The sequence below is a fragment of the Ornithorhynchus anatinus genome, chromosome 2, assembly GCF_004115215.2.
Source record: "Ornithorhynchus anatinus isolate Pmale09 chromosome 2, mOrnAna1.pri.v4, whole genome shotgun sequence".
NCBI lineage: Eukaryota > Metazoa > Chordata > Mammalia > Monotremata > Ornithorhynchidae > Ornithorhynchus > Ornithorhynchus anatinus.
In genome coordinates this window covers 127723427-127745097 of record NC_041729.1, presented here as the reverse complement: position 1 = coordinate 127745097, position 21671 = coordinate 127723427, and the positions used below count along the sequence as shown (strand labels likewise).

Genomic DNA, 21671 nt, shown 5'->3' with positions numbered 1-21671 from the left:
TGGGGGAGAGAGAAAGAGAGGAGGAGAGAGAGAGACAGAGACGGGAGAGAGACAAGGAGAGAGAGGGACAGAGGGAGAGAGAAAGAAAGGGAGGGAGAGAGAGAGAGGGAACGGGGGAGAGGGAGGGGGAGGGAGAGAGAAAGAGGGAGAGAGACAGGGAGAGAGAGGGATAGAAAGAGAGGGAACGGGGGGACAGAAAGACAGAGAGGGGGAGAGAGAAAGAGAGAGAGGGAGAGGGATGGGGGAGAGAGAGGGAGAGCGAGGGATAGAGAGACAGAGAGGGAGGGGGGAGAGAGAGTGAGAGATAGGGAGGGAGAGAGAGCAGGAAGGGGGGAGAGAGGGAGCTAAAGGGAACGAAAGAGAGGGAGAGGGGGAGGGAGAAGGGAGAAGAGAGCGAGAGCGCGGGAGCGAGCGCACATTTCCTTCCCTCTGCCGCTGGCCTCTCGGAGCGCATCTCCTTTCCCGGGTGTCTCCGACCTCCGCGCCCCGGTGCTGCCGAGCTCCCCGCGACCTGGACCTCGACCCCGGCCCCGGCCCCGGCCCCGGCCCCGGCCCCGGCCCGGAGCCGTCCCCTCCGACAGCATGTCGGGCTCGGCCAGGAAAGACTTCGATGTGAAGCACATCCTGCGGCTCCGCTGGAAACTCTTCAGCCACCCTTCCTCGTCGCCGTCCTCGCCCTGCGCCGCCTGCTCGTCCTCCCCGGGCGGCCCGGCGGGGGGAGGCTGCCTGCACCCTCTGCAGCCCCAGCAGCCCCAGCAGCCCCAGCTGCAGCAGCTGCAGCGGGACGGAGGAGCCGGCTTCGAGCACTGGGGGCCCAGCCAGAGTCGCCTGCTCAAGAGCCAGGAGCGGGGCAGCCAGGACGGAGGCAGGGGGGTCTTCTGGAAAAAGCCCTCGGCCGCCTCCTCCTCCTCCCCGGCTTCCTCTTCCTCCTCCTCCTCCTGCAGCCCCCTCGATGGCACCCCGGGCCAGGGCCAGGGCCAGCCCCCGCCGCCCCCCAGGACCATCTTCTACGTGGAGACCCTGGACCGGGAGGAGCAGCTGGTGTCTGCGGGCACCGACCTGTCCGTCCAGCCTCCCCAGGCCCTGGTCCTGCAGGAGGTGAAAGTGGAGCCGGCCGACCCCGGCCGGGCAACAGGTGAAGGGTGTGGACGCAGGTACGGTCCTCCCTCGGAGCGCTCACACTCTGCCCTCCCCGCTCCCGAGAGGGTCTAGACCACCGCTTTGCAAGTTGTCCCTTCCAAGGCCGGCACGCTGCCCGCCGTTCCTTGGCCTCCGGGAAAAAGGTTGGGGAAAAAAGGGACCGGTCTCTCTCTCTCTCTCTCTCTCTTGCCGACTTCTACATTCCAAGCGCTTAGCACAGTGCTCCGCACGCACTCCGGGCTCGATCATGACGTTGAGTGAATGAAAAGTCGTAGGACAAGACCCGTGTTCGAAGAGTTGGGGGGGCCACGGTTTCAGAGTTTACAAATTCAACTTAAATTGATCACAACTCGAGCAATTTTTCTTTTTTTCCGTGCGGGGCAGGGGGTCTCGGGGGATCCAGCCTTCTGCTACTGTAGGACAGAGCCTCGGGCAAATGACAGTTGCCCGTCTTGACCCATTGGAACACTGTCTTTAGTCTGAGTATTCATTCATTTAATAGTATTTACCGAGCGCTTACTGTGTGCCGAGCACTGTACCGAGCGCTTGGAGTGTACAATTCAGCAACAGATAAGAGACAAACCCTGCCCAATAACGAGTGCATCTTCTTACCAGGTCACCAGTATCTGCAGTGGGTAGTGAGCTCGGCTTCGCTCCCTAAAACTAATATGTCAGTCACCAGAATGTATCGAGTCACCGATGAGAGCAGATGACCGAATTAGGTGGTGAAATATCAGTGGCAGAATATCACTCCCCCCAAGATTTTATGAGTGACCGATTGAGGCAACGGGTAATGAAACAGAGAGAGTGATCCTTTAGAAGTTCTTCAAAGGTACTGGCCTGCAAAGCGCTCAGGATGAGAGGTGTGGGTACTCAAAGGGAGGGAGAGGAAATAGATTTGGAGAAATCATGTTAGGGCTTTGTTGTCCACCGACTGTTCCGCAGATAAAAACTGTCTGTGGAGCTGACATCGGTCTATGATGGTGTCACAGTTATATCCAGCATCCTATTTGAGTGAGAACTTTTTTTATCCTAAAAATCCAATCATTTGGCATCTTTGCCCACATAATTCTCAATCCCATTTAGAATTAATCCTAGTATTCCTCTCCTAGGTGACAATAAAATTGCTTCAAAGTGCTGAATCTAAATACGTTTAGTAGTTAGGACGGCCAATTGGTTACCGAAATTTAAGTTGGAAGACGCTCATATTTTGCCAGGCTGCTCTTAGCTGGATGAATGGGGGTTAAAGAATAGACCACCTGACTTGTGACATTTCAATGTTTAAGAAAACTGACATACGCTAATTGCATGATATTCATTCATTCAATCATATTCACTGAGCGCTTACTGTGTACAGAGCATGGTACTAAGTGCTTGGAAAGTACATGTCGGCAACAGATAGAGACAATCCCTACCCAATAGTGGGCTCGCAGTCTAGAAGATATTCCATAACCCCTTTTATTGGCACTATGTAAAATGCATGATTATTCCCTTTTAAGTTGCGCTTACTCTTAGAGTGAGAATATGGGGCAAGTGCAGGAAAATGCAATATTGATTTCATTGCTAAGCACAATGGTAATTTTACCTTAAAAGCCCTCAGCATAAATACTAACTATTTTTAAAAGTTTTCATTTCTGTTTCTTTTAAAAGTTCAAGTAAATATTTGTTTTAAGGGTAATTGATAGACTGAGAACACGATGCTAACCTATGAACAAGTTACTTTATTGTGTTTGGTGAAGAATTACAATCTATCTAAAATGCGTGCTGAAAGTTTTATCCTTTGGTGTCAGACTCCAGGGAAATCAGAAACAAGCTTCATGGAAAATAATTAGGTTAAATGGAATTCTACGTTGGATAAAAATTGGTTTCCAGACAATTGACCTCTTTTTCCTACACTTTCCTCACGGTTTCAATCTATGAGGAGGCTTTTCATAGATTGCCGTGTAAAATCATACTGCTCAGCACAAATTCAAAAATCTTAATTTACTCACTTATTTAGTAAATACAGTGCTCTGAATTATCAGTTAGTGATTAATTGCAAAAATTAAAGTAATAGAAGTGCAGGTATCCAAGTTTGACGTACTGCATATGTTTCTGCCTTGGTATCACATCATATTTTACTTTTAGGAAATTTTCATTTGGCTTCTATTATTCTACATTTCCTTCCTCTCTTCCCCCCTGCCCCAAAGAGAAACAAACCTGGAAGCTTGCTTGGGAATTAGCAAACCACCCAGAAATTTAGTATTCCATTACAAGAGCTCACATAGTTCAAAATAAGACACACTGAGTTAAATTTTACTGCTCATTAATTTAGCTATTTGCAGGCTTTCTTGACTCAAAACCCTTGGAAAAACTGAACTGATAGAAAACTGTTTCAAGTTAGTAGGGCTTTCATAGTAGATCTAATAATAATATAATAATATTATCATTATTGTTATTATTACATTCATCATGTCTGGGAGTAGATGTAAAGTTATAGGATTGGATAATATCCCTGTTAACCTCGGTCTGCGGATGAAGAAACTGAGACCCAAGGATGGTAAGTGACTTACCCTAGGTTTCACAGCAGGCTGTAGCAAAACTGGGGATTAGAATGGAGGCCCTTCATTCCTGATTTGTGCTTCTTCATCTGGACTACTTGAAATAGACTTTTAATGGTTGGAAAAAATGAATAATGTTCAATTCACAGTAATTAAACTCTCAACTATTGAATGTTAAATTAATGAGCTATATGTTGCGTGAGAGGATTTTAAAATGCAAGTGTGTTAGTTTCAAATGGAGAAAATTGAAACAAAAAATTTAGATCCTTTAATTAAGAAAGTGATTAAATTAAATTTGAATGAAAAAACAGTGGAATCACAAAGTTCTTTTTAATGATAAAAGTGTAATCCTACCACCTGAAAAATACAGACATGTAAACTTTGCTAATCTAGTTTAGCACATTTTCTGGAAGCAAAAATATTCCACAAAACACATTCATTATTACTGCTTCTATGGTCCTTTAGACTGTAAACTCATAGTGGGAAAAGAACATATCTACCATCTTTGCTTTATTCACTCTTCCAACTGCCTGGTAGAATGGTCTGCACACAGTAAGTGCACAATAAACACCAGTGATTGATTGATTGATTCTTGATTGATGTAAATGCTATAAGAAATTCTGGATCATAACTGGAAAATTTTCCACTGCAGTCTTCATTTTATTTGAAGATTGGTATTTACATAGGCATGATGCATCTTAGTTTCTCACTAGTAACATATTTTGGGGTGATTGATTTTGTTGAATTGTGGATGTTCTTTTCATAGAGTTTTGGTTCTGTGATTGATAGATATTACCATACTAAATTTAGTAATTAATCATTATCCATACTCGGGCAACTCACAGAAATCTGAGAAGTATTAACTTGATCCTCTTTTGCCAAAATGATTTCTTTAGATAACTGCAATGGACTGGACATCCCTGGACCTAGCCCTGGGTCATTCTTTCAGTCTTTTGCAAACCTTCTCCATAGATCTGAAGGACATGCTTCTAATGGTAGAGAGGAGAGGATGGCATGGAGGGGCCAATAAGATAAACAAGGTTAAGGTGTGTGAAAAGGCCTTGGAAGATGTGTGATGGATGTGTGAGGTGTGTGATGTGTCTTCTAAGGAGATGCTCTAAAGTAGTAGCTGGTATGAATAAGCACCCACTGGGTGTAAATATGGTAATGGAAGCTTGAAACAAATTTCCTGCTTACATGAAACATGAACTCTAATGCAGGGACAGTCATAAAAATGGCTACTTATAGGGTAATTGGAATAAATAATTTATTTTTCAGTGTTATGCATATCTACACAAATGCTGAGGAAGGTTATAAATATATTTGCTAATGCTAGAAGTGTCTGGTGGGTTGACATGACTCAGGAGGTTTGGGAGTTAATGCAGGAATTTTTAAGGTGTTAGTTAAGTGATTACTGTGGGCCAGGCACTGTACTAAGCACTGGAGCATATACAAGCTAATCAGGTAGGGCAGTCCATGTCCCACATGGGGTCATAGTCTTAACACCCATTTTACAGAGGAGGTAACTGAGGCACAGAGAAGTTAAGAGACTTGCCCAGGGTCACACAGCAGACAAGTGGCAGAGCTGGGAGTAGAACTGAGATCTTTCTGACTCCCAGATCCTTTATCTAACCACAAGGCCACACTGCTTCTTGAAGGAGAAGAGATTTGTAAGAGGCATTTTAAGGTGGAAGAATTGCATTCTCTTGTACCATAAGCGGAAGAGAGGTCCAGAGCATAGGAATAGTTGTATACAGAGGGCTGGAGGGTGGAGGGTAAAGAATAAGCTGTGGTTAGGTAAGCTTTAGAGGAGAGAAGATCTGGTATGTAAGATAAGTAGAGCTGGTTGAGAGGGTTGAAACTGAATGTGAGATTTTCCTTGATGTGGAAGGAAATGAGAATTCGTCGTAGGGTTTTGAAGAGAAGGGGATGAACAATGAATGGTGCTTCAAGAATATGATCTGTGTGAAAACATATGATATAGATTGAAGAAAGATGGGAAGGCAAGGGACACCTGTGAGGAAGTTGATAAAATAGCCTAGCTGCGATAGGGCAATATTTTGTACCAAGGTGGTAGGGGGTTTTGTGGATAGAAATCGACAGATCTGGGTAATACTGTGTAGAAAAACTGGGAGTATTTAGTAAAAGATTGAATGTGAGAGTTGACAAGAAGAGCTGTGAATAATACCTCAGTGGTGCCATATTGGGCAAGAAGGATGATGTATTGACCAAGATGGAAAAATTAGGAGGAGGAGTGAATTTTAGAGGAAAAAAAAAACCCAGTTCAGCTTTAGACATGTTAAATTTGAAGAATGGTGGAATATCTGAGTGAGAATATCTGGAGGCAAAGTGGGATGTGTAAATGTAGTTTAGATGAGAGGTCAGGTCTGTGTGAGCAGATGAGGTTCACTTGAGAGGAGGTGTGGAATGAAAAAATTAAGGAGTGGAGCCTGGCAGATAGTAGATGTGCAACAGTGGACAGGCTTTGGAGGAAGGTAAGTCAGGGATCTGGGAAAAGCAGAGTGGAAGGAATGGGACATGAGTGGTGAGAGAATCTGGGTGGAGCTGAAGGTCATGGAGCACTTAGGAAGGAGAGAAATGATACAACTATAGGAGTGAAAGGTAGAAAAACTGGAGGAGTAAAAGATGTGTGATGAGAGGGAAGAGAGACTGAAGGAGAAAAGCAGAGAAGAAAAAGACCATCTAGAAGACAGGATCAATCCATCAATCCCATTTATTGATCTCTTACTTTGTGCAGAGTGTTGTACTAAATGCTTGGGAGAGTTAAGTATGACAGTATTGGTAGATGTGTTCCCTGCCCATAATGAGCTTAAAGTCTATGGGGGATACGGATATTAATGAGAATGAAATAAATTACAGATATGTACAAAAGTGCTGTTGGCTGAGGGTGGGGAATGAAAAATGGGTGCATATCCTAAAGCAAGGGTAAAACAGAAGGGAGTGGGAGAAGAGGAAGTGAGGGCTTAGTGAAGGAAGACATTTATTCATATTTATTGAGCACTTAACTGTGTGCAGAGCACTGTACTAAGTGCTTGGAAAGTACAATTGGGTAAGAGATAGAAACAATTCCTATGAAACAGTGGGCTCACAGACTAGAAGGGGGAGACAGAAAACAAAACAAAACAAACAGACAGGCATCAATAGCATCAAATTAGATAAATAGAATTATAGATATATACACATCATTAATAAAATAAATAGAATGATAAATATGTACAAATATACACAAGTGCTGTGATGAGGGGAAAAGGGTAGAGCAAAGGGAGGGAGTCAGGGTGATGGGGAGGGGAGGAGGAGCAGAGGAAAAGGGGGGCTCAGTCTGGGAAGGCTTCCTGGAGGAGGTGAGCTCTCAGTAGAGCTTTGAAGGGGAGAAGTGTGCTAGTTTGGCTGATGTGAGGAGGAAGGGCAGAGGTAGGATGTGGGCCAGGGGTCGATGGCAGGACAGGAGAGAACGAGGCCCAGTGAGGAGGATAGCGACAGAGGAGCAGAGTCTGCAGGCTGGGCTATAGGAGAGAAAGGAGGTGAGGTAGGAGAGGGCATGGGGATGGAGAGCTTTGAAGCCAGTAGTGAGGAGTTTTTGCTTCATGCAAAGGTTGACTGACAACCACTGGAGATTTGTGAGGAAGCGGGTGACATGCCCAAAGTGTTTCTGTAGAACAATAATCCAGGCAGTAGACTGAAGCGGGGAGAGACAGGAGGTGAGGAGATCAGAGAGGATGCTGATGCAGTAATCCAGTCGGGATATGATGACAGATTTTACCAACAAGGTATTGGTTTGGATGGCGAGGAAAGGGCGAATCTTGGCAATGTTGTGGTGAGACTGGCAGGTTTTGGTGACGGATTGGGTATGTGGGGTGAATGAGAGAGTGTAGTTAAGGATGACACCAAGGTTGTGGACTTGTGAGACAGGAGGGATGGTTCCGCCGTCCACAGTGACAGGGAAGTCAGGGAGAGGACAGGGTTTGGCAGGGAAGATAAGGAGCTCAGTCTTAGACATGTTGAATTTTAGGTCGCGGCAGACATCCAGGTGGCGATGTCCTGAAAGCAGGAGGAGATGTGAGCCTGGAGGGGAGGAGAGAGAACAGGGGAGGAGATGTAGATTTGGGGGAGATATGCTTTGAATAAGATTTTGAAGGTGGGGAGAAAGATTGTCTGTCAGATATGAAGAGAGGGGGCATTTCAGGCCAGAGGCAGGATTTGGACGAGGGGTTGGCAGTGAGGTAGACGAGATTGAGGTACAGTGAGTAAATTGACATTAGAAGGGTGAAGTGTGTGGGCTGGGTGGTATGTAGTAGAAAATCAGTGAGGTAAGTTAGGAGGGGGCAAGGTGACTGAGTGCTTTAACGATGATGGTATGGAGTTTCTGTTCAGTTCGGTGGTTGTTGGGCAATCACTGGAGGTTCTTGAAGAGTGGGGAAACAGGGACTCAGGGATTTTGTGGAATAAATGATCCAGCTAGCAGAGTGAAGTATGGACTGGAGTGGGGAGAGACAGGAGACAGGGAGGTCAGCAGGGAGGTTCAATGCAGTAATCAAGGTGTGATTAGAAAAGAAAAGTTGAAGGGAAGGGATATGAAAGGAAGAGATAAGAAAGAAGGATGGAGCATCCATAGAATCTGTCTCAATGATACATGATAAGCCAGGTTGCCTAATGCATTAAACATTATCAGGAATGTCAGCTTCAAATATATACCTTTCATAGTATGAACATGATAGATTCTGACAGTAGAATCTTATCTGGCTAAGTGGTACAAAAGAGACTTTTGGTTAACTACGTATCCCTTTTGTACTGTGTGCACTTACCAATGATAGCTAACATACAATGTTCTAAAACTGTTTTCTCATTCAGGAATACAAGCACATTTGTATGTATAAGAGCTACACATATAAATTAAATCTTCACACCAATGGATGGATTGTGGTGAGTTTGCTGTTTGTGCTGACAGAGCCTCAGAATGTTTGCACTTCTCCAGGGTTCAGAAACAGAGCTGTGTATAAAGAAGAATAATGTTCTTTGCAGGCATCTTCACTGTTGCACTGGCCAATTATGGCAAAAAAAATTACTTCTTAAAAATATATTAATCAATTTATCGGTATTTTCCGGCTTTGCCTCATTTTAGACAACACTAGTTAGTCCATAAGCATAAATGTGGGATAAACTGAAGTTCAGTCTGAGAGTTCAGGAAAGCTCTCGAGTTCTTGGGGACTTATTTAGGTTCATATGGCTTTGAGGGGACTTAATCCATTCTCAGTGGTCCTGAACTGTATTCAAGTCTCCACTTCTTGAGTTGGACAATTTCTACTTGAGTATTCTGAAGCCTGAAAGAGTAAATGCTACTTACATGAAGTAGGTTTAGAACACGATAAATTAGAATCTATGAAATCTAAAATAGAACTCATCTTGAGCATCCGATAAAAATGTGAGGTAGAAGTAAAACTTTTAGATTTAAAATAAGAGTATTATTTCTAGATGTTTTCAGCTGGTCTGTCCCCTGTTTGGTACAGACGTGGCATCAGACACCTTTATGTACAGCAGTTCTATTTTCAGCATTCAGCCCCTGCCGCCTCTGCTCCTGCTGCGAAGTTTCATGACTCAGAGTGGGGCCTGTGTTCAGAGAGATCTAGGATGGGTCCTTAATGGCTCTGAAAGAAGACCATACTTTGGTAAAGTGTTTTTCTATGATGATGTTAGTATGCTAAGCAGCGGTCCTGATGCAACAGACATCACATCTCAGAGTCTGGTGTCTATATGTCTCTTCAGTGGTAGCCCTAACTATTGTGTCCCAATCATGGGAATGTTTACTCATTTTTTCCTCTGTCTTTATCACTTTGCTCCTCTGACAATGAAGTGACCTGATATCTACTCATGTGACTTGCTATCAGCTTCACCATCCAGTTTTAGACTTGTCCATTGTATTCTTGGGTACCTCCATCATCCCACCCTCTGCTTCCCCATTTACACTCTCATCTCTCTCATGCCCCAAATCACCCATTGCCCAAACTATCTTTTGGCCATTTCTAGAAGGATTGTGGTCTAGATGAAAGAACAAAAGACTGGAAGGAGACCTAGGTTCTAATCCCAGCTCTGCCATTTGTCTGTTGCATGAATGGGTAAGGCACCTAATTTCTCTGGGCCTCAGTTTCTTCACCTGTAAAATAGGGTTTCAATACCTGTTCTCCCTTCTGCTTAGGCTGGGAGATGCATGTGGGACATGGACTGTGTCCAACCTGATCTACTCTGCATTCAGTACAGTACCTGGCACATAGTAACAAATGACTCCTAACAAATACTACCAAAAAAAGCCACGAGCAGGTGTTCGATAAATATGATAGATCAATTGAGGAACTGAGAAATGAGATAGTTTTTTTAAAAAAAAATTAGAATCAGTTACTAATCCTCAATATATTTCTGTTTTTGTTTATTTCTTCTTCTGAGTCTCTGCTTCCTCAAAGTCCCATCATTCCAAGTCCCATTTGGTGACCTGGTTTAATGACACATTCTAAACCTGTTTTAAGAACACCATGAATGCCTAGGGCACTTACATATTTTACTAAGTACTTCTACATTAATTAGCTGATGTTATCCTCACAACACTTCTATGATGTGAAGCAGCATGGCTTAGCGGATAAAGCATGGGCCTGGGAATCAGAAGGTCATGGGTTCTAATCCCAACTCCACCACTTATCTGCTGTGTGACTTTGGACAAGTCACTTAACTTCACTGGGCCTAAGTTTCCTCATCTGTAAAATGGGGATTAAGACTGTGAGCCCCACGTGGGACAACCTGATTACCCTTTATCTACCCCAGTGAGTAGAACAGTGCTGCTTGGCACAAAATAAGCACGTAACAAATACCACAATTATTATTATTATTTTATCATCTCCATTTTACCAAGATAGAAGGTGATGCCCAGAAAAGAGAAATGACTTGCCCAAGTTGGCCAAAGGAAGCATGGTTGATGGTTTTCAGAATCTCCAACTCTCACAGTCCATCTTCTTTCCAGTAGGCCTTCCTCTTTCCCAGTTTATTTGTCATGAAGAAAGCACTAAGTATGTCAATGTGAGCTCCTTCAATCAAGCTTCTGCACTGTGTTCCAGGCACTCTACTAAATGCTTGGATGAGAACAATTATGGCAAGGTACTCACAAGGAGATTGTTCATACATTATTCCATCATAGCATTAATCTTATGTGATTTTGGATTGTGGGCATTCAGTTCTTTTAAAATCTAATGCGAGCTATAAGTGTGAAATTAAGTGTTTAGTTCTCTTCAATTTGGAGATCCTGAAGTGAAGTGAATTGCAGATAGACATGCATTTGCCACTTCTAGTTGTAGATTTCCAAAACAATCTCTTTCTCAAGCACTCCATGAAGACTGGATGGAAACTTCTAAATTTACTTCTATTTCTGATTGGTATTTGTTAATATGCACATGCAGCCTACATGCTTAGACTTCCAGCCTTCTCCAGCTGCAGTTCCAAATATTCTTAATAATGCAGAGTCCTTAGGATCTGTGATACTGCTTCCTTCAAAATGCAGCACTATATCATCCTACACTAGTTGTTAGTTGATTAACACACCTTAAAACATTTATTATGCGTTTGTTATATACTAAGTTTGAATTTTTCTCCCTGTTTCAGTAACCCTGTCCAAACATATATTCCCTCGATGATCAACTTTCAGTCATATAGTAGGGGCTTCAGTTTTGAACTATGCTTTCAGGGTCATTAAATGTTCACTAGTGCTTCCAGTCAGATTTTGATGATCCTTCTTTGGTGATTCTTCCAGAAGACAGTGACCTTTGTAAATAAATTAGTAAACAGCCCCAATTTCCATGAGCTGTTCATCATCAAAAATTCTCTTATTTGCTCAGGGCTAAAATGCTGACTCTATATCTATCTAGTTCCATGTGTACAAAATATATTTTCTGGAAAATGTCTTGTTACATAATCATGTTCAGGAACAAAATTGTTATTTTCTTTGCCTTTGACTGGTTTTTGTTTGTGAGTAAATTAACACTTGGTAGATAATAAGCGCTTAAGAAATATAATTTATTATCATCATCAGCAAATACATACAACTATCCACTACTCCCTCTATCATAATAGCATGGAAAACAGCAGCTGAATCAGATGGTACAGTAGCTACAGGTTATGCCAATAGTAGCCATGGGTTCTCTGTGGCTGTTACTGGTGTTGTCCCTTTCATGCATTTCTAGCCTCACCAGAAACATCACAGGTTACTGTGGTGGTAGAGTGCTCTGTACACAGTAAGCGCTCAATAAATACGATCGAATGAATGAATGGTGGCTTCAAAAAAGAAGTAAGCTGGGCAGTCACTTCTCCATTTTATTTAGTGCCATTGCTGCTACTGCTGCTGCTTCAAAAACTATCAAGGCACCTGTTTTTGTCTGGCTAAAGGTAGGACTTCCAATAGTCCAATCGAATCTATTTTTGGGTGGTAGTAATAATAGTAATAATTTTCTGTATTTAAGAGCTTATTGCATGCTGAACACTCCACTAAGCACTGGGTTAAATGCAAGATAACCAGATTGGATACTGTCCCTGTCCCACATGGGGCTCAGAATGTAAGGGAGAGGAAGAACAGGAATTCAATCCCTGTGTTAGAGATGAAGATACTGATACAAAGGGAATATAAGTGGCTTGCTCAAAGTTGCACAGCTATCAAGTGGTTGAGCAGGGACTTCAACCCATGTTTCCTGATTTCCAGTTCTGTTCTCTTTCCATTAGGCCAAGCTGCTACTTGTAGTCTCAGATTTTGTGATCTCATCTAAAGCTGGTTGGTCACTTTATTACCAAGTTAACTTTGTCCATTTTGACCTTTCCCCTCAGAACTATGGGTGAGAAAGTATCCCTTATTTAATTCCACTGTTGTAAACTGGCCTGTGCAGCTAAAGAAAGACTGAGGCCTACCGGGTGAATTCAAGTTACCTTGATCTTCTTAGTTAGTATTCAGGAGGAAAATAGAGACAGTGGCCAAGCCATAGAAATGATTAAATAATTAAAAGTATCACCTAATTACTACAGATTCAAAATCAGGTCAATATCATCAAAGTCAATGTCATGTTTTGCTTTTTTTCTAAAAATGAAAAATGAGTTAAACAATACTTTTCCTTTATGATTTTTTTTACAAAAATGATAACACACATGATAACTGATATTACAAGTTTTTGTACTTATTACGTTTATCCCTTCTCAAATTTCTACTTTTTTGCAGCACTGATTTATATAATTTTTAATGTTTAAGCTAAAATCACTTCTTTATTTTTGTATTTAGTTGCAAAATAACACAAATTTCTTAGCTCTAATTTGAAATTGAAGATATTTCAAAATTTATTAAAATAATTTTATATAAGAAAACTCTAGAAAAGATAATTTTCTTTACAAAGCTCACAAAATAGACTTGCATTAATGAAAGAAGATGAATAACAATCTTCTTCCAGAAAATTTCACCGACATCCAAAGTCATCAGTGGAAATCACTGTTTTAGCTATCCATCAAAATATAAACGTAGTAAATTTTAGCAAAATATCTCTCAATTACTATACTGCTACAGAAATATAATTTGATCTCCACTACCCCTGACTGTTGGAAACTACCAAAATACTTCTGTAGTAAAAATGGCAAGTCATTCATTTTTATTTTGGCTTGAAATATAGATAGTCTGGCCTAGAAGGCATATTTGTTTTCTATCTTCAAAATGAAGGTTCCTCTGACAGACTAGTCTCGTTTAATTCATTTAAATGCATCAAAAGAGGAATATTAGTCTAAAATGAAAATTTGAGGATATGATTCCATATCCAACTAGTGATTTGGGAATTAATGAAAATGTTGTTTTATGCTGTCATCTCTGACCCATGCGACGCCACGGACACATCTATCCCAGAATGCCTCACCTCCATCTACAATCGTTCTGGTAGTGTATCCATAGAGTTTTCATGGTAAAAATACAGAGGTGGATTACCTTCAGCACAGTAAACTTGAGTCTCCACCCTCAACTTTCTCCCATGCTGCTGCTGCCTAGCACAGGTGAGTTTTGACTTGTAGCATATGGCCTTCCATTCGCTAGCCATTGTCCAAGCTAGGAATGGAAAGGATATGCCTCTGCTTGACTCTCCCTCCCATAGTCAAAACAGGTAGAGTACTGGAAACTCTTCAGGTGTACGTCTAAGAGGGGAATGAAAATGTTATATATCATAAAAGCTTTTTTTGATGTATTTGATAAGTATTTACTATGTGCCAATCACTGTACCAACCACTGGGGAAGATAAAAGCTAATCAGGTGGGACACAGTCCATGTCCCATATGGGCCTTGCAATCTTCATCCCCATTTTACAGATGAGGTATCTGCAGCACAGAGAAGTTAAATAACTTGCCCAAGGTCATGCAGCAGACAGGTGGCAGAGTCAGGATTAGAATCCATGTCTTTCTGACTCCCAGGCCCCTGCTCTATCTACTAAACCAAGTGCTTCCCCATCCAGAACAATGCCCACAAAAGTCTATTAAGGGAGGGACTGGCAACCAGCCATTGATGATGCTAAGCTCATTGCCTGAGGTCAAGGGAGAGGAGGGGCTGGGACCTCTGGTGAACCAGGAGATATCACCCAGCAGGAGTTGGGGTCAGGACTGGGAGGTGCAGCCCCTCCCCACCCAGGTCCCATCTCAATAAGCCCCCTGCCACTGCCCTACAACACTCTTCCCCGGGACTCCTACTTGCCCTGTTGCTAAATGGCAGCTGATTCTGGCTTACTTCCGAAACTTTCCTAGCATTCCTGTCCGTCATTCCTTCTTCAGTTCAGTCTAGACTCTTGCAATTCACTTTCTGTTTGGAACTCTTTTCCCACCCCCCCATTCTCCCTTGCCTCCTGGCCCCATATCAACATATTCTGAAATCCCACCTTCTGCACAACCTTTCCTGAAAAAACAGAGCTGAAGATGCCCTACTCTTTGCCCAACACAAGAAAGAGAACACTGACATTTATTCATGATGGAAGTATTTATTTCTATTGCTATCATAAAAATGCCTCTAACTTTTCATTTATATTTCTTTCAATGACTGTCTAGATCACAGTCCATTTAAAAATAGGTACCTAGATTTTTCTTAAATTATTTTGCATAGGACAATCTTCTGTCATGTTGCTGGAAATGACTGATAGTTTTAAATTGCAGTGACTCAATATAATTGCACGAGACCAACTGTTCATTCTTACTTATGGGGGGTATTTAAAGTAGGGTCAAAATTTCTTATAGATAATCTCTAACAAGTTAAATCCACTTACTGATCTGAAATAGGCCCCGTAAAATGAAATGACCAGAAAAAGTAAAATTCACCAACCATATCAGAAAAAATAAAATCAAAATATACACATTCCTTACTACTGCAAGAGCTATACACTATTGGAAGTCTAACTGCACAACTTTGTGATTCTTGTTTACACTGGATTTCACTGCCAATGGCTTTTATAAAAACAATGATTTTATTTTCCTAGTTTTTCCTTGCATTTTTTAGTAATCAGAAAGGAGATCCAGATTAAAAATAATTACTGCCCACTCTGAGTCCAGAACTGCTAATGAGATAGGAAAAAAAGGGTCTTCTTTCTGACTCTGGGGTAACACCAGGAAACCTCTTGAACCTGGCAACTGCATCAGACATGCAACCCAAGATTTCTTTATTCGTTTGCACCTTTGGATTTGTGGAAGGGATATGCAAAGAACACCCTGTTCCCATTAGTTGCTAGGTCTGTTCCCTTTCTGAATTAGGGTCATGAGTCCAGAAATGAAAACAAGATACTCCCACTTGCCAGCAGCTTCAGGCTCAGAGTGGATCACCATAAGGTGAGTAAAGTTGGAAGACGATGCTCTTGGGTCTCATCAGTTTTCACTTTCCAACCAGTAGCTCCAGACTAGGAATAGGAAGGCAGGCTAAAAATAAACTGACATACTGATTCAGTTGGTTATGTTCCTCAAAAATATGTCTGTGTGGTGAATGGCTGTACAGTGGAGGATGTTTACCCACAGGCTTTTGTGCAAATAGTTAATGTCCTTTCTTCAACCCACTTGACAACAGCCAAGCCCCAGAGGTAATAGAAATGACACAGAAAATTCCACTCCCATCACAACCCTTGACTCCTTGTTCCTAGAGGATTTTCCTAATCCCTGCTGCACCCCAAATTCAGCCACCTCTTGACTGGCCATCTCCACAGCTCTCCTTTAGGGTTATTTTTGAAACTAGGCACATGGGTAGCCCTAACACAAGCCAAATGTCACTTCTTCAGGGAGAGAGTGGCAGGAAAATGCTTCTGGGTTATTGCCTGGGCCTTAGGGCTCATCCCCAAAGACCTCCTTTCCTTGTCTCACACTCCCTTCTGCACCATCCTGACTTAGTCCCTTTATTCATCCCCTCTCACTGTCCCACAGAGCTTGTGTAAATTTCTGTCATTTATTTATATTAATGTCTGTCTCCCCCTCTAAACTGTAAGCTCATTGTGGGCAGCAAATGTATGTATATTGTCATTTTGTACTCTCCCAAGTGCTTACTACAGTGCTCAGCACACAGTAAGCGCTCAATATTCATTGAATGAATGAATGAACTGGTCTGGACTGACCTTGATAATAATAATGTTGGTATTTGTTAAGCGCTTACTATTTGCCAAGCACTGTTCTAAGCGCTGGGGTAGATACAAGGTATTCAGGTTGTTCCACGTAGGGCTCGCAGTCTTCATCCCTATTTTACAGATGAGGTAACTGAGGCACAGAAATGTTAAATGACTTGCCCAAGGTCACACAGCTGACCTGCAGCAGAGCCGGAATTAGAAGCCATGACCTCTGACTCCTAAGCCCGGACTCTTTCCACTGAGCCACGTTACTTCTTGTGACCTTGCCACATCCCTCTTATTGCCTCCTGACTGGCTCTGACTTCCTACCCCTTGTCATGTGGTCTTAGCCACTGCCTGTAATCTCCAGAAGCTTCAGTCCCTAGTGCAGCAGTGCCCATGGTGTCTTCCCATCAGAAGCCACTGAGAACAGCTGTGGGCTTGTTCATTCCTTCTCCGCTGGTTTCACCACTCGCCTCCCCACCATCCCTGCCTCTTCATCTTCGTCCTCACCCCTATCCTCCCAATCCTCAACTCCCTCCTCCCCATCTTTGTCCCCTACCCATTCCAGCCCCCCCCTCCTCATAACCCCACCCCCTTTCCCCATCCTCTCTCCTTCCTCCCCATCCCCACCCTACTCAGCTCCTTCCCTTCTCATAATTGCTAAAATTTGACAATTGAAATATACTCAAGCAAACTTCCGTCATTGATTTCCTTTAGAAACAAAGTTTACAATTTTGGACTTCTCTATCAAATGGTATATAGCTATTCTACTGTATGTAAGCACTACTGATGTTCTACTCTAATTCACAAAGATAATCAATTCACTATCAGTTAGTGTGTCTCAGTTACAGACTCTCTTTCAAATAAGTAAATTATTCATTCATTCATTCAATAGTATTTATTGAGCGCTTACTATGTGCAGACTGTACCAAGCACTTGGAATGAACAAGTCGGCAACAGATAGAGACAGTCCCTGCCGTTTGATGGGCTTACAGTCTAATCGGGGGAGACAGGCACACAAGAACAATGGCAATAAATAGAGTAAGGGAAGAACATCTCATAAAAACAATGGCAACTAAAATGCTCCCTCATCTGTTCCTGTCTTATGAGTGAGCATGCAATATTCTGCCTGAACAATAAGTCTATCCAGCAGTGGTACTTACTGAATACTGGGCAAGTGCAGAACAATGAACTAAGCACTTTTTTCAAAAATAGTATTTGTTAAGTGCTTGAGTTCTATGTACTCTACTAAATACTTCGGTAGATTCAAGATTATTATGTTCGACACAGTCCCTGTCCCACATAGGGCTCACTGTCTTAATCTTCATTTTACAGTGAGGTAACTGAGACAGTGAAATTAAGTGATTTATCCAAGATCTCGCAGCAAGCAATTGACAGAGCTGAGACTAAAACCCAGGCCCTTTGATGTCCAGGACCGTGCTCTCTCCAGGAGGCCACACTGCTTGAACAGATCTTGGTTTAGTACAGTGCAGTATAATTGGCAGACAGAATCCCTGTCCTCAAGGAGTTTGCCAGTAAATTAGAGATAGAGGAAGTGACAGAGTATAAAGATATGTGCTGTTGGAGCAGAGGTGGCTATCAAAGTGCTTAAGAGGTCTCTCCAGTCCTGCTTTTTGACCCACTTCATTCCTCCAGCCCTGCCCAGCTCTGCTACCCAACCCCACCTCCCCCGTTTAGACCCCACCTCCCCCGTTTAGACTGTGAGCCCGTCATTGGGCAGGGATTGTCTCTGTTGCTGAATTGTACATTCCAAGCGCTTAGTACAGTGCTCTGCACATAGTAAGCGCTCAATAATAATAATAGTAATGGCATTTGTTAAGCGGTTACTATGTGCAAAGCACTGTTCTAAGAGCTGGGGTGATCAGGTTGTCCCACGTGGGGCTCACAGTCTTCATCCCCATTTTACAGATGAGGTAACTGAGGCACAGAGAAGTGAAGTGACTTGCCCAAAGTCACATAGCTGAAACGCGGCTGAGAGGGGATTTGAACCCATAACCTCTGGCTCTCCAGGCCGTGCTCTTTCCACTGAGCCATGCTGTTTCTTGTCATTCATTCAGTACTATTGAATAAATGAATAAATGAATATATAAATAAATAAATAAATAAATAAATAAATAAATAAATAAATAAATAAATAAATAAATAAATAAATAAATAAATAAACTGGCCCTGCTCCATTAGCTTTTCTCTCAACCCCATTCTGTGGCCCCTGACTCTTAGTCAAGATATTTGATTAGCTGGCAACATCCATCTTCTTTAAAATGTATTTCTCTAGAAAAATCAATAATGTTTATTGAATTTTGACTGTGTGCGAAGCACTGTAGTAAGTGCTTGGGAGTGGGCTTATTATACTAAGTGGTTTCCTGCCCACATTGAATTTGCAATCTAGAGGGGGATGGAGACATTAACATAAGTAAATAATGGATATGTACATAAGTGCTGTGGGGATGAGGGTGGGGTGAATAAAGAGTGCAAATCCAAGCAGGAGGGTGATACAGAAGCCAGGGAGAGAAGAGGAAATGAGGCTTAGTTGGGGAAGACCTCTTGGAGATGTGCTTTTAAGATGGGGAGAGTGATCATCTGTCAGATGAGAAGAGAGCAGGCATTCCAGACTGGAAGTAGAATGTGAGTGAGAGTTTGGCAGTGAGGTAGAGGTAAAGTGAAGTAGTATTAATACTTTACACATGAAAAAACAGAAGCCAAATGAGTTGTCAGCAATGACTCTATAGCAGTCAACATTTAAACACATAGTATTTGTATCCCAAACCTATTAATAATTTTCTCTTTCCTACATTTTTAATTAGTCCTTTGTTCAGTCTGCTCATTTTACATGTAATCCCTCAAAATCAGAGAGAAATAATATGATATGTCCAAAAACAGGATATGAAACAATTCCTAGATCCTGAGTCCACCTTGTCTTTCACCAGCATGTCTAGTTGCAACTTTATAAGGAGATCATCATTTTCAGGCTGTTTGAAAATGAAACAGCATGATTAACTAATTACTTTTTTTTTTTTCTTCAACTTGCTTTCAATTTCTGCCACCTATGAATTAGAGGGAATTAAAACTTAATTCTAAATTCATCATACAGGGAATAGCTATCATAGTTGGTAGACCACAGGGAAAGCTATACACACTCATGTTGCTTTATTTATTATTGTTAATTACTGTTTATTTTACATAATTACACTGAAGTGAGTAGTTTAATAAACATTTTTCTGAATAAACTGATGGAAATAATTATCATTGTTCCCTCTTTCCCCAAATAATTACTGTAGATTAGTTTAGAAGTCACAGAACTTTATGAGTTTTAGTTGTTTTAAATACTTCTACTGTTTACTAAAATTAATGAAGCAATGATTGATTCAGAATATTTGACTCAGGAATGAAAGCAAGCAAAGATCTTGCTGACAACATCACATGTTTCAAGAGGTGAGCAATGTTACATGAAGATCCCTAGTGCGTTTGCTTAAAAACTATTAATGAATTGCACTAATAACCTAAATAGAAAATCGTATCCACTCACCAGACCAGTGATCTGAACATTGACTCAGAATGGAGATCTCTGCCTGGAGTCATGCCTGGCTCACTGGTGCTTCATGTTAGCACCTGCACATCTCTCAGCTGCCAACCTGCTCCTACATTTTGCATCCCCCTCCAGAGTCAATGTGAAATCACGCACAGCCGTGAAGTGAAGCACGACCATTCCAGGTGATACATATTAGAAAATCCCTTCCAGCTCTTGTTTTTGTTTTACTAGAATCATTGTCCTCTGAGTTATGTTTTATTCTCATACCCTTTTGAACATTATCTGTATGATCTGCTCCCTTAGTAAAATGGTCATGATGATACTTGGGAATACCACCAGAAGAGTCTTTGCCAATGTGGAAGTAAAAAAACTTTGCATTACATTATGTGTGTCATATGAGTCACATTGTTACACACATGACAGAGAACAGAGAACAGGTTGCTCACCTTAGGCAGAAGCATCTAGAAGATCAACATTTCCAGAGGCCCATTTGGAGACTGTAAATGGCAATTCAATCAGTAGTATTTGTTGCATGCTTCTATTTACATAGAGCTGTACTATGTATGTAAACTCATGGAACTCTCAATCCAGTATAGAAATGTAGAATCTATGTATTAGGGAACATGGGCAATATGCCAGGTTAAATGCTAAGACCTTAACAGCCCTAGGATAGCATTCAGGATTCTAGGTTCAAAGAGGTAGAAGTATAAGGGATTTAAAGAGTGGCACCCTTTTCCACATAATGGAACCATTTCTTGAATTTACCTCTCACTAAATCAAGCCCTGGAGTCATGAGTTCTGTATCCCCCACCATCTGAGGCTCATTCCCAGGAGAAGACAATTGCAACAGCTGTAGCAATTTAGTTTTGTAACCCTCTTCCCGCCTCCACTAAGCTGATCAATACCATTCATTGAACCAGAAGAAAAATTGACTGTGGAAAAATCCTTGAGGTGTTCTGCCCCTGGTGTTGTACCTAGCCACAGGCTCTGGAGAAATCTGCCTCTTCAGGCACCATGTGAGGTAAAACCCATCAGCCTACTTATTGAATTATTGTTGTTCCAGGTAACTATTCAGTTTCCCCACCTCTAAAACTCACTCTAGTTTTTAGACACATTAAATGTAGAAGAGTGTACCTGGTAATAGCTATTTTTAGAACACCCACATAGATATACTGAAGCCATTAGGATCACTTTAGAATATGAAGGGTATTGCTTCTTCCCCACCTTGCTTTGTTGTTCATTAACTTTATTTTCATTATTACTGCCATTTTCTGCACTTTTTCACTTCAATCACTTTTTGTTTTTTCTTCATTAGGTTTCTTCAGCATTCTAAGTAAAATACTTTCTAAGATTTCTTAGTTAACTAATTGATAAAGCAGGCTAACATTTGGTTCAGGGTTGAAATAGATTTCTGCTACTTAATAGCATAAGACATTCCTAAAAGAAATCACCTCTGTAGTTCTGTCTTCTAAATTCTAACTTATGTTTCAACTTTCCTGGGTCTCTACCTCTGAGTATGTATGCTTGCCATTTGCTAGCCTTATGAAGATTATGAAACATCTTGGAGACTGTGCTTAGGGTCTATCTTTGTGGCTGCTGCTGTGTGTTAGTGGATTTGGATACCTCTGACTGTAGTTATGCAGAGAAATCCATGCTGCTTAACCTAATCTGCATGTGAGTATATGATTGGAAGCAAGCGTTGTGAGGTGGTTAATTTGGTTTAGAGGTGCAGTTTTGTGGCTATGGAACCTGTTGTCTTTTTGGTATTTGTAAAGTGTTTGTTATGTGCCAAACACTGTGCCAGGC

General features: G+C 41.8%; 1 protein-coding gene across 1 annotated transcript in view; it reads left to right on the top strand.

Moving 5' to 3' along the window:
• The first annotated feature begins 573 nt into the window (after positions 1–573).
• KLHL1 (kelch like family member 1) overlaps positions 574–21671 on the top strand; it is a 267920-nt gene continuing 246822 nt past the window's right edge. The window contains exon 1 of the mRNA XM_001505519.3: positions 574–1154. Coding sequence (XP_001505569.1) covers positions 583–1154 — 572 coding nt within the window. The 5' untranslated portion in view covers positions 574–582. The remainder of the gene's footprint in view (positions 1155–21671) is intronic.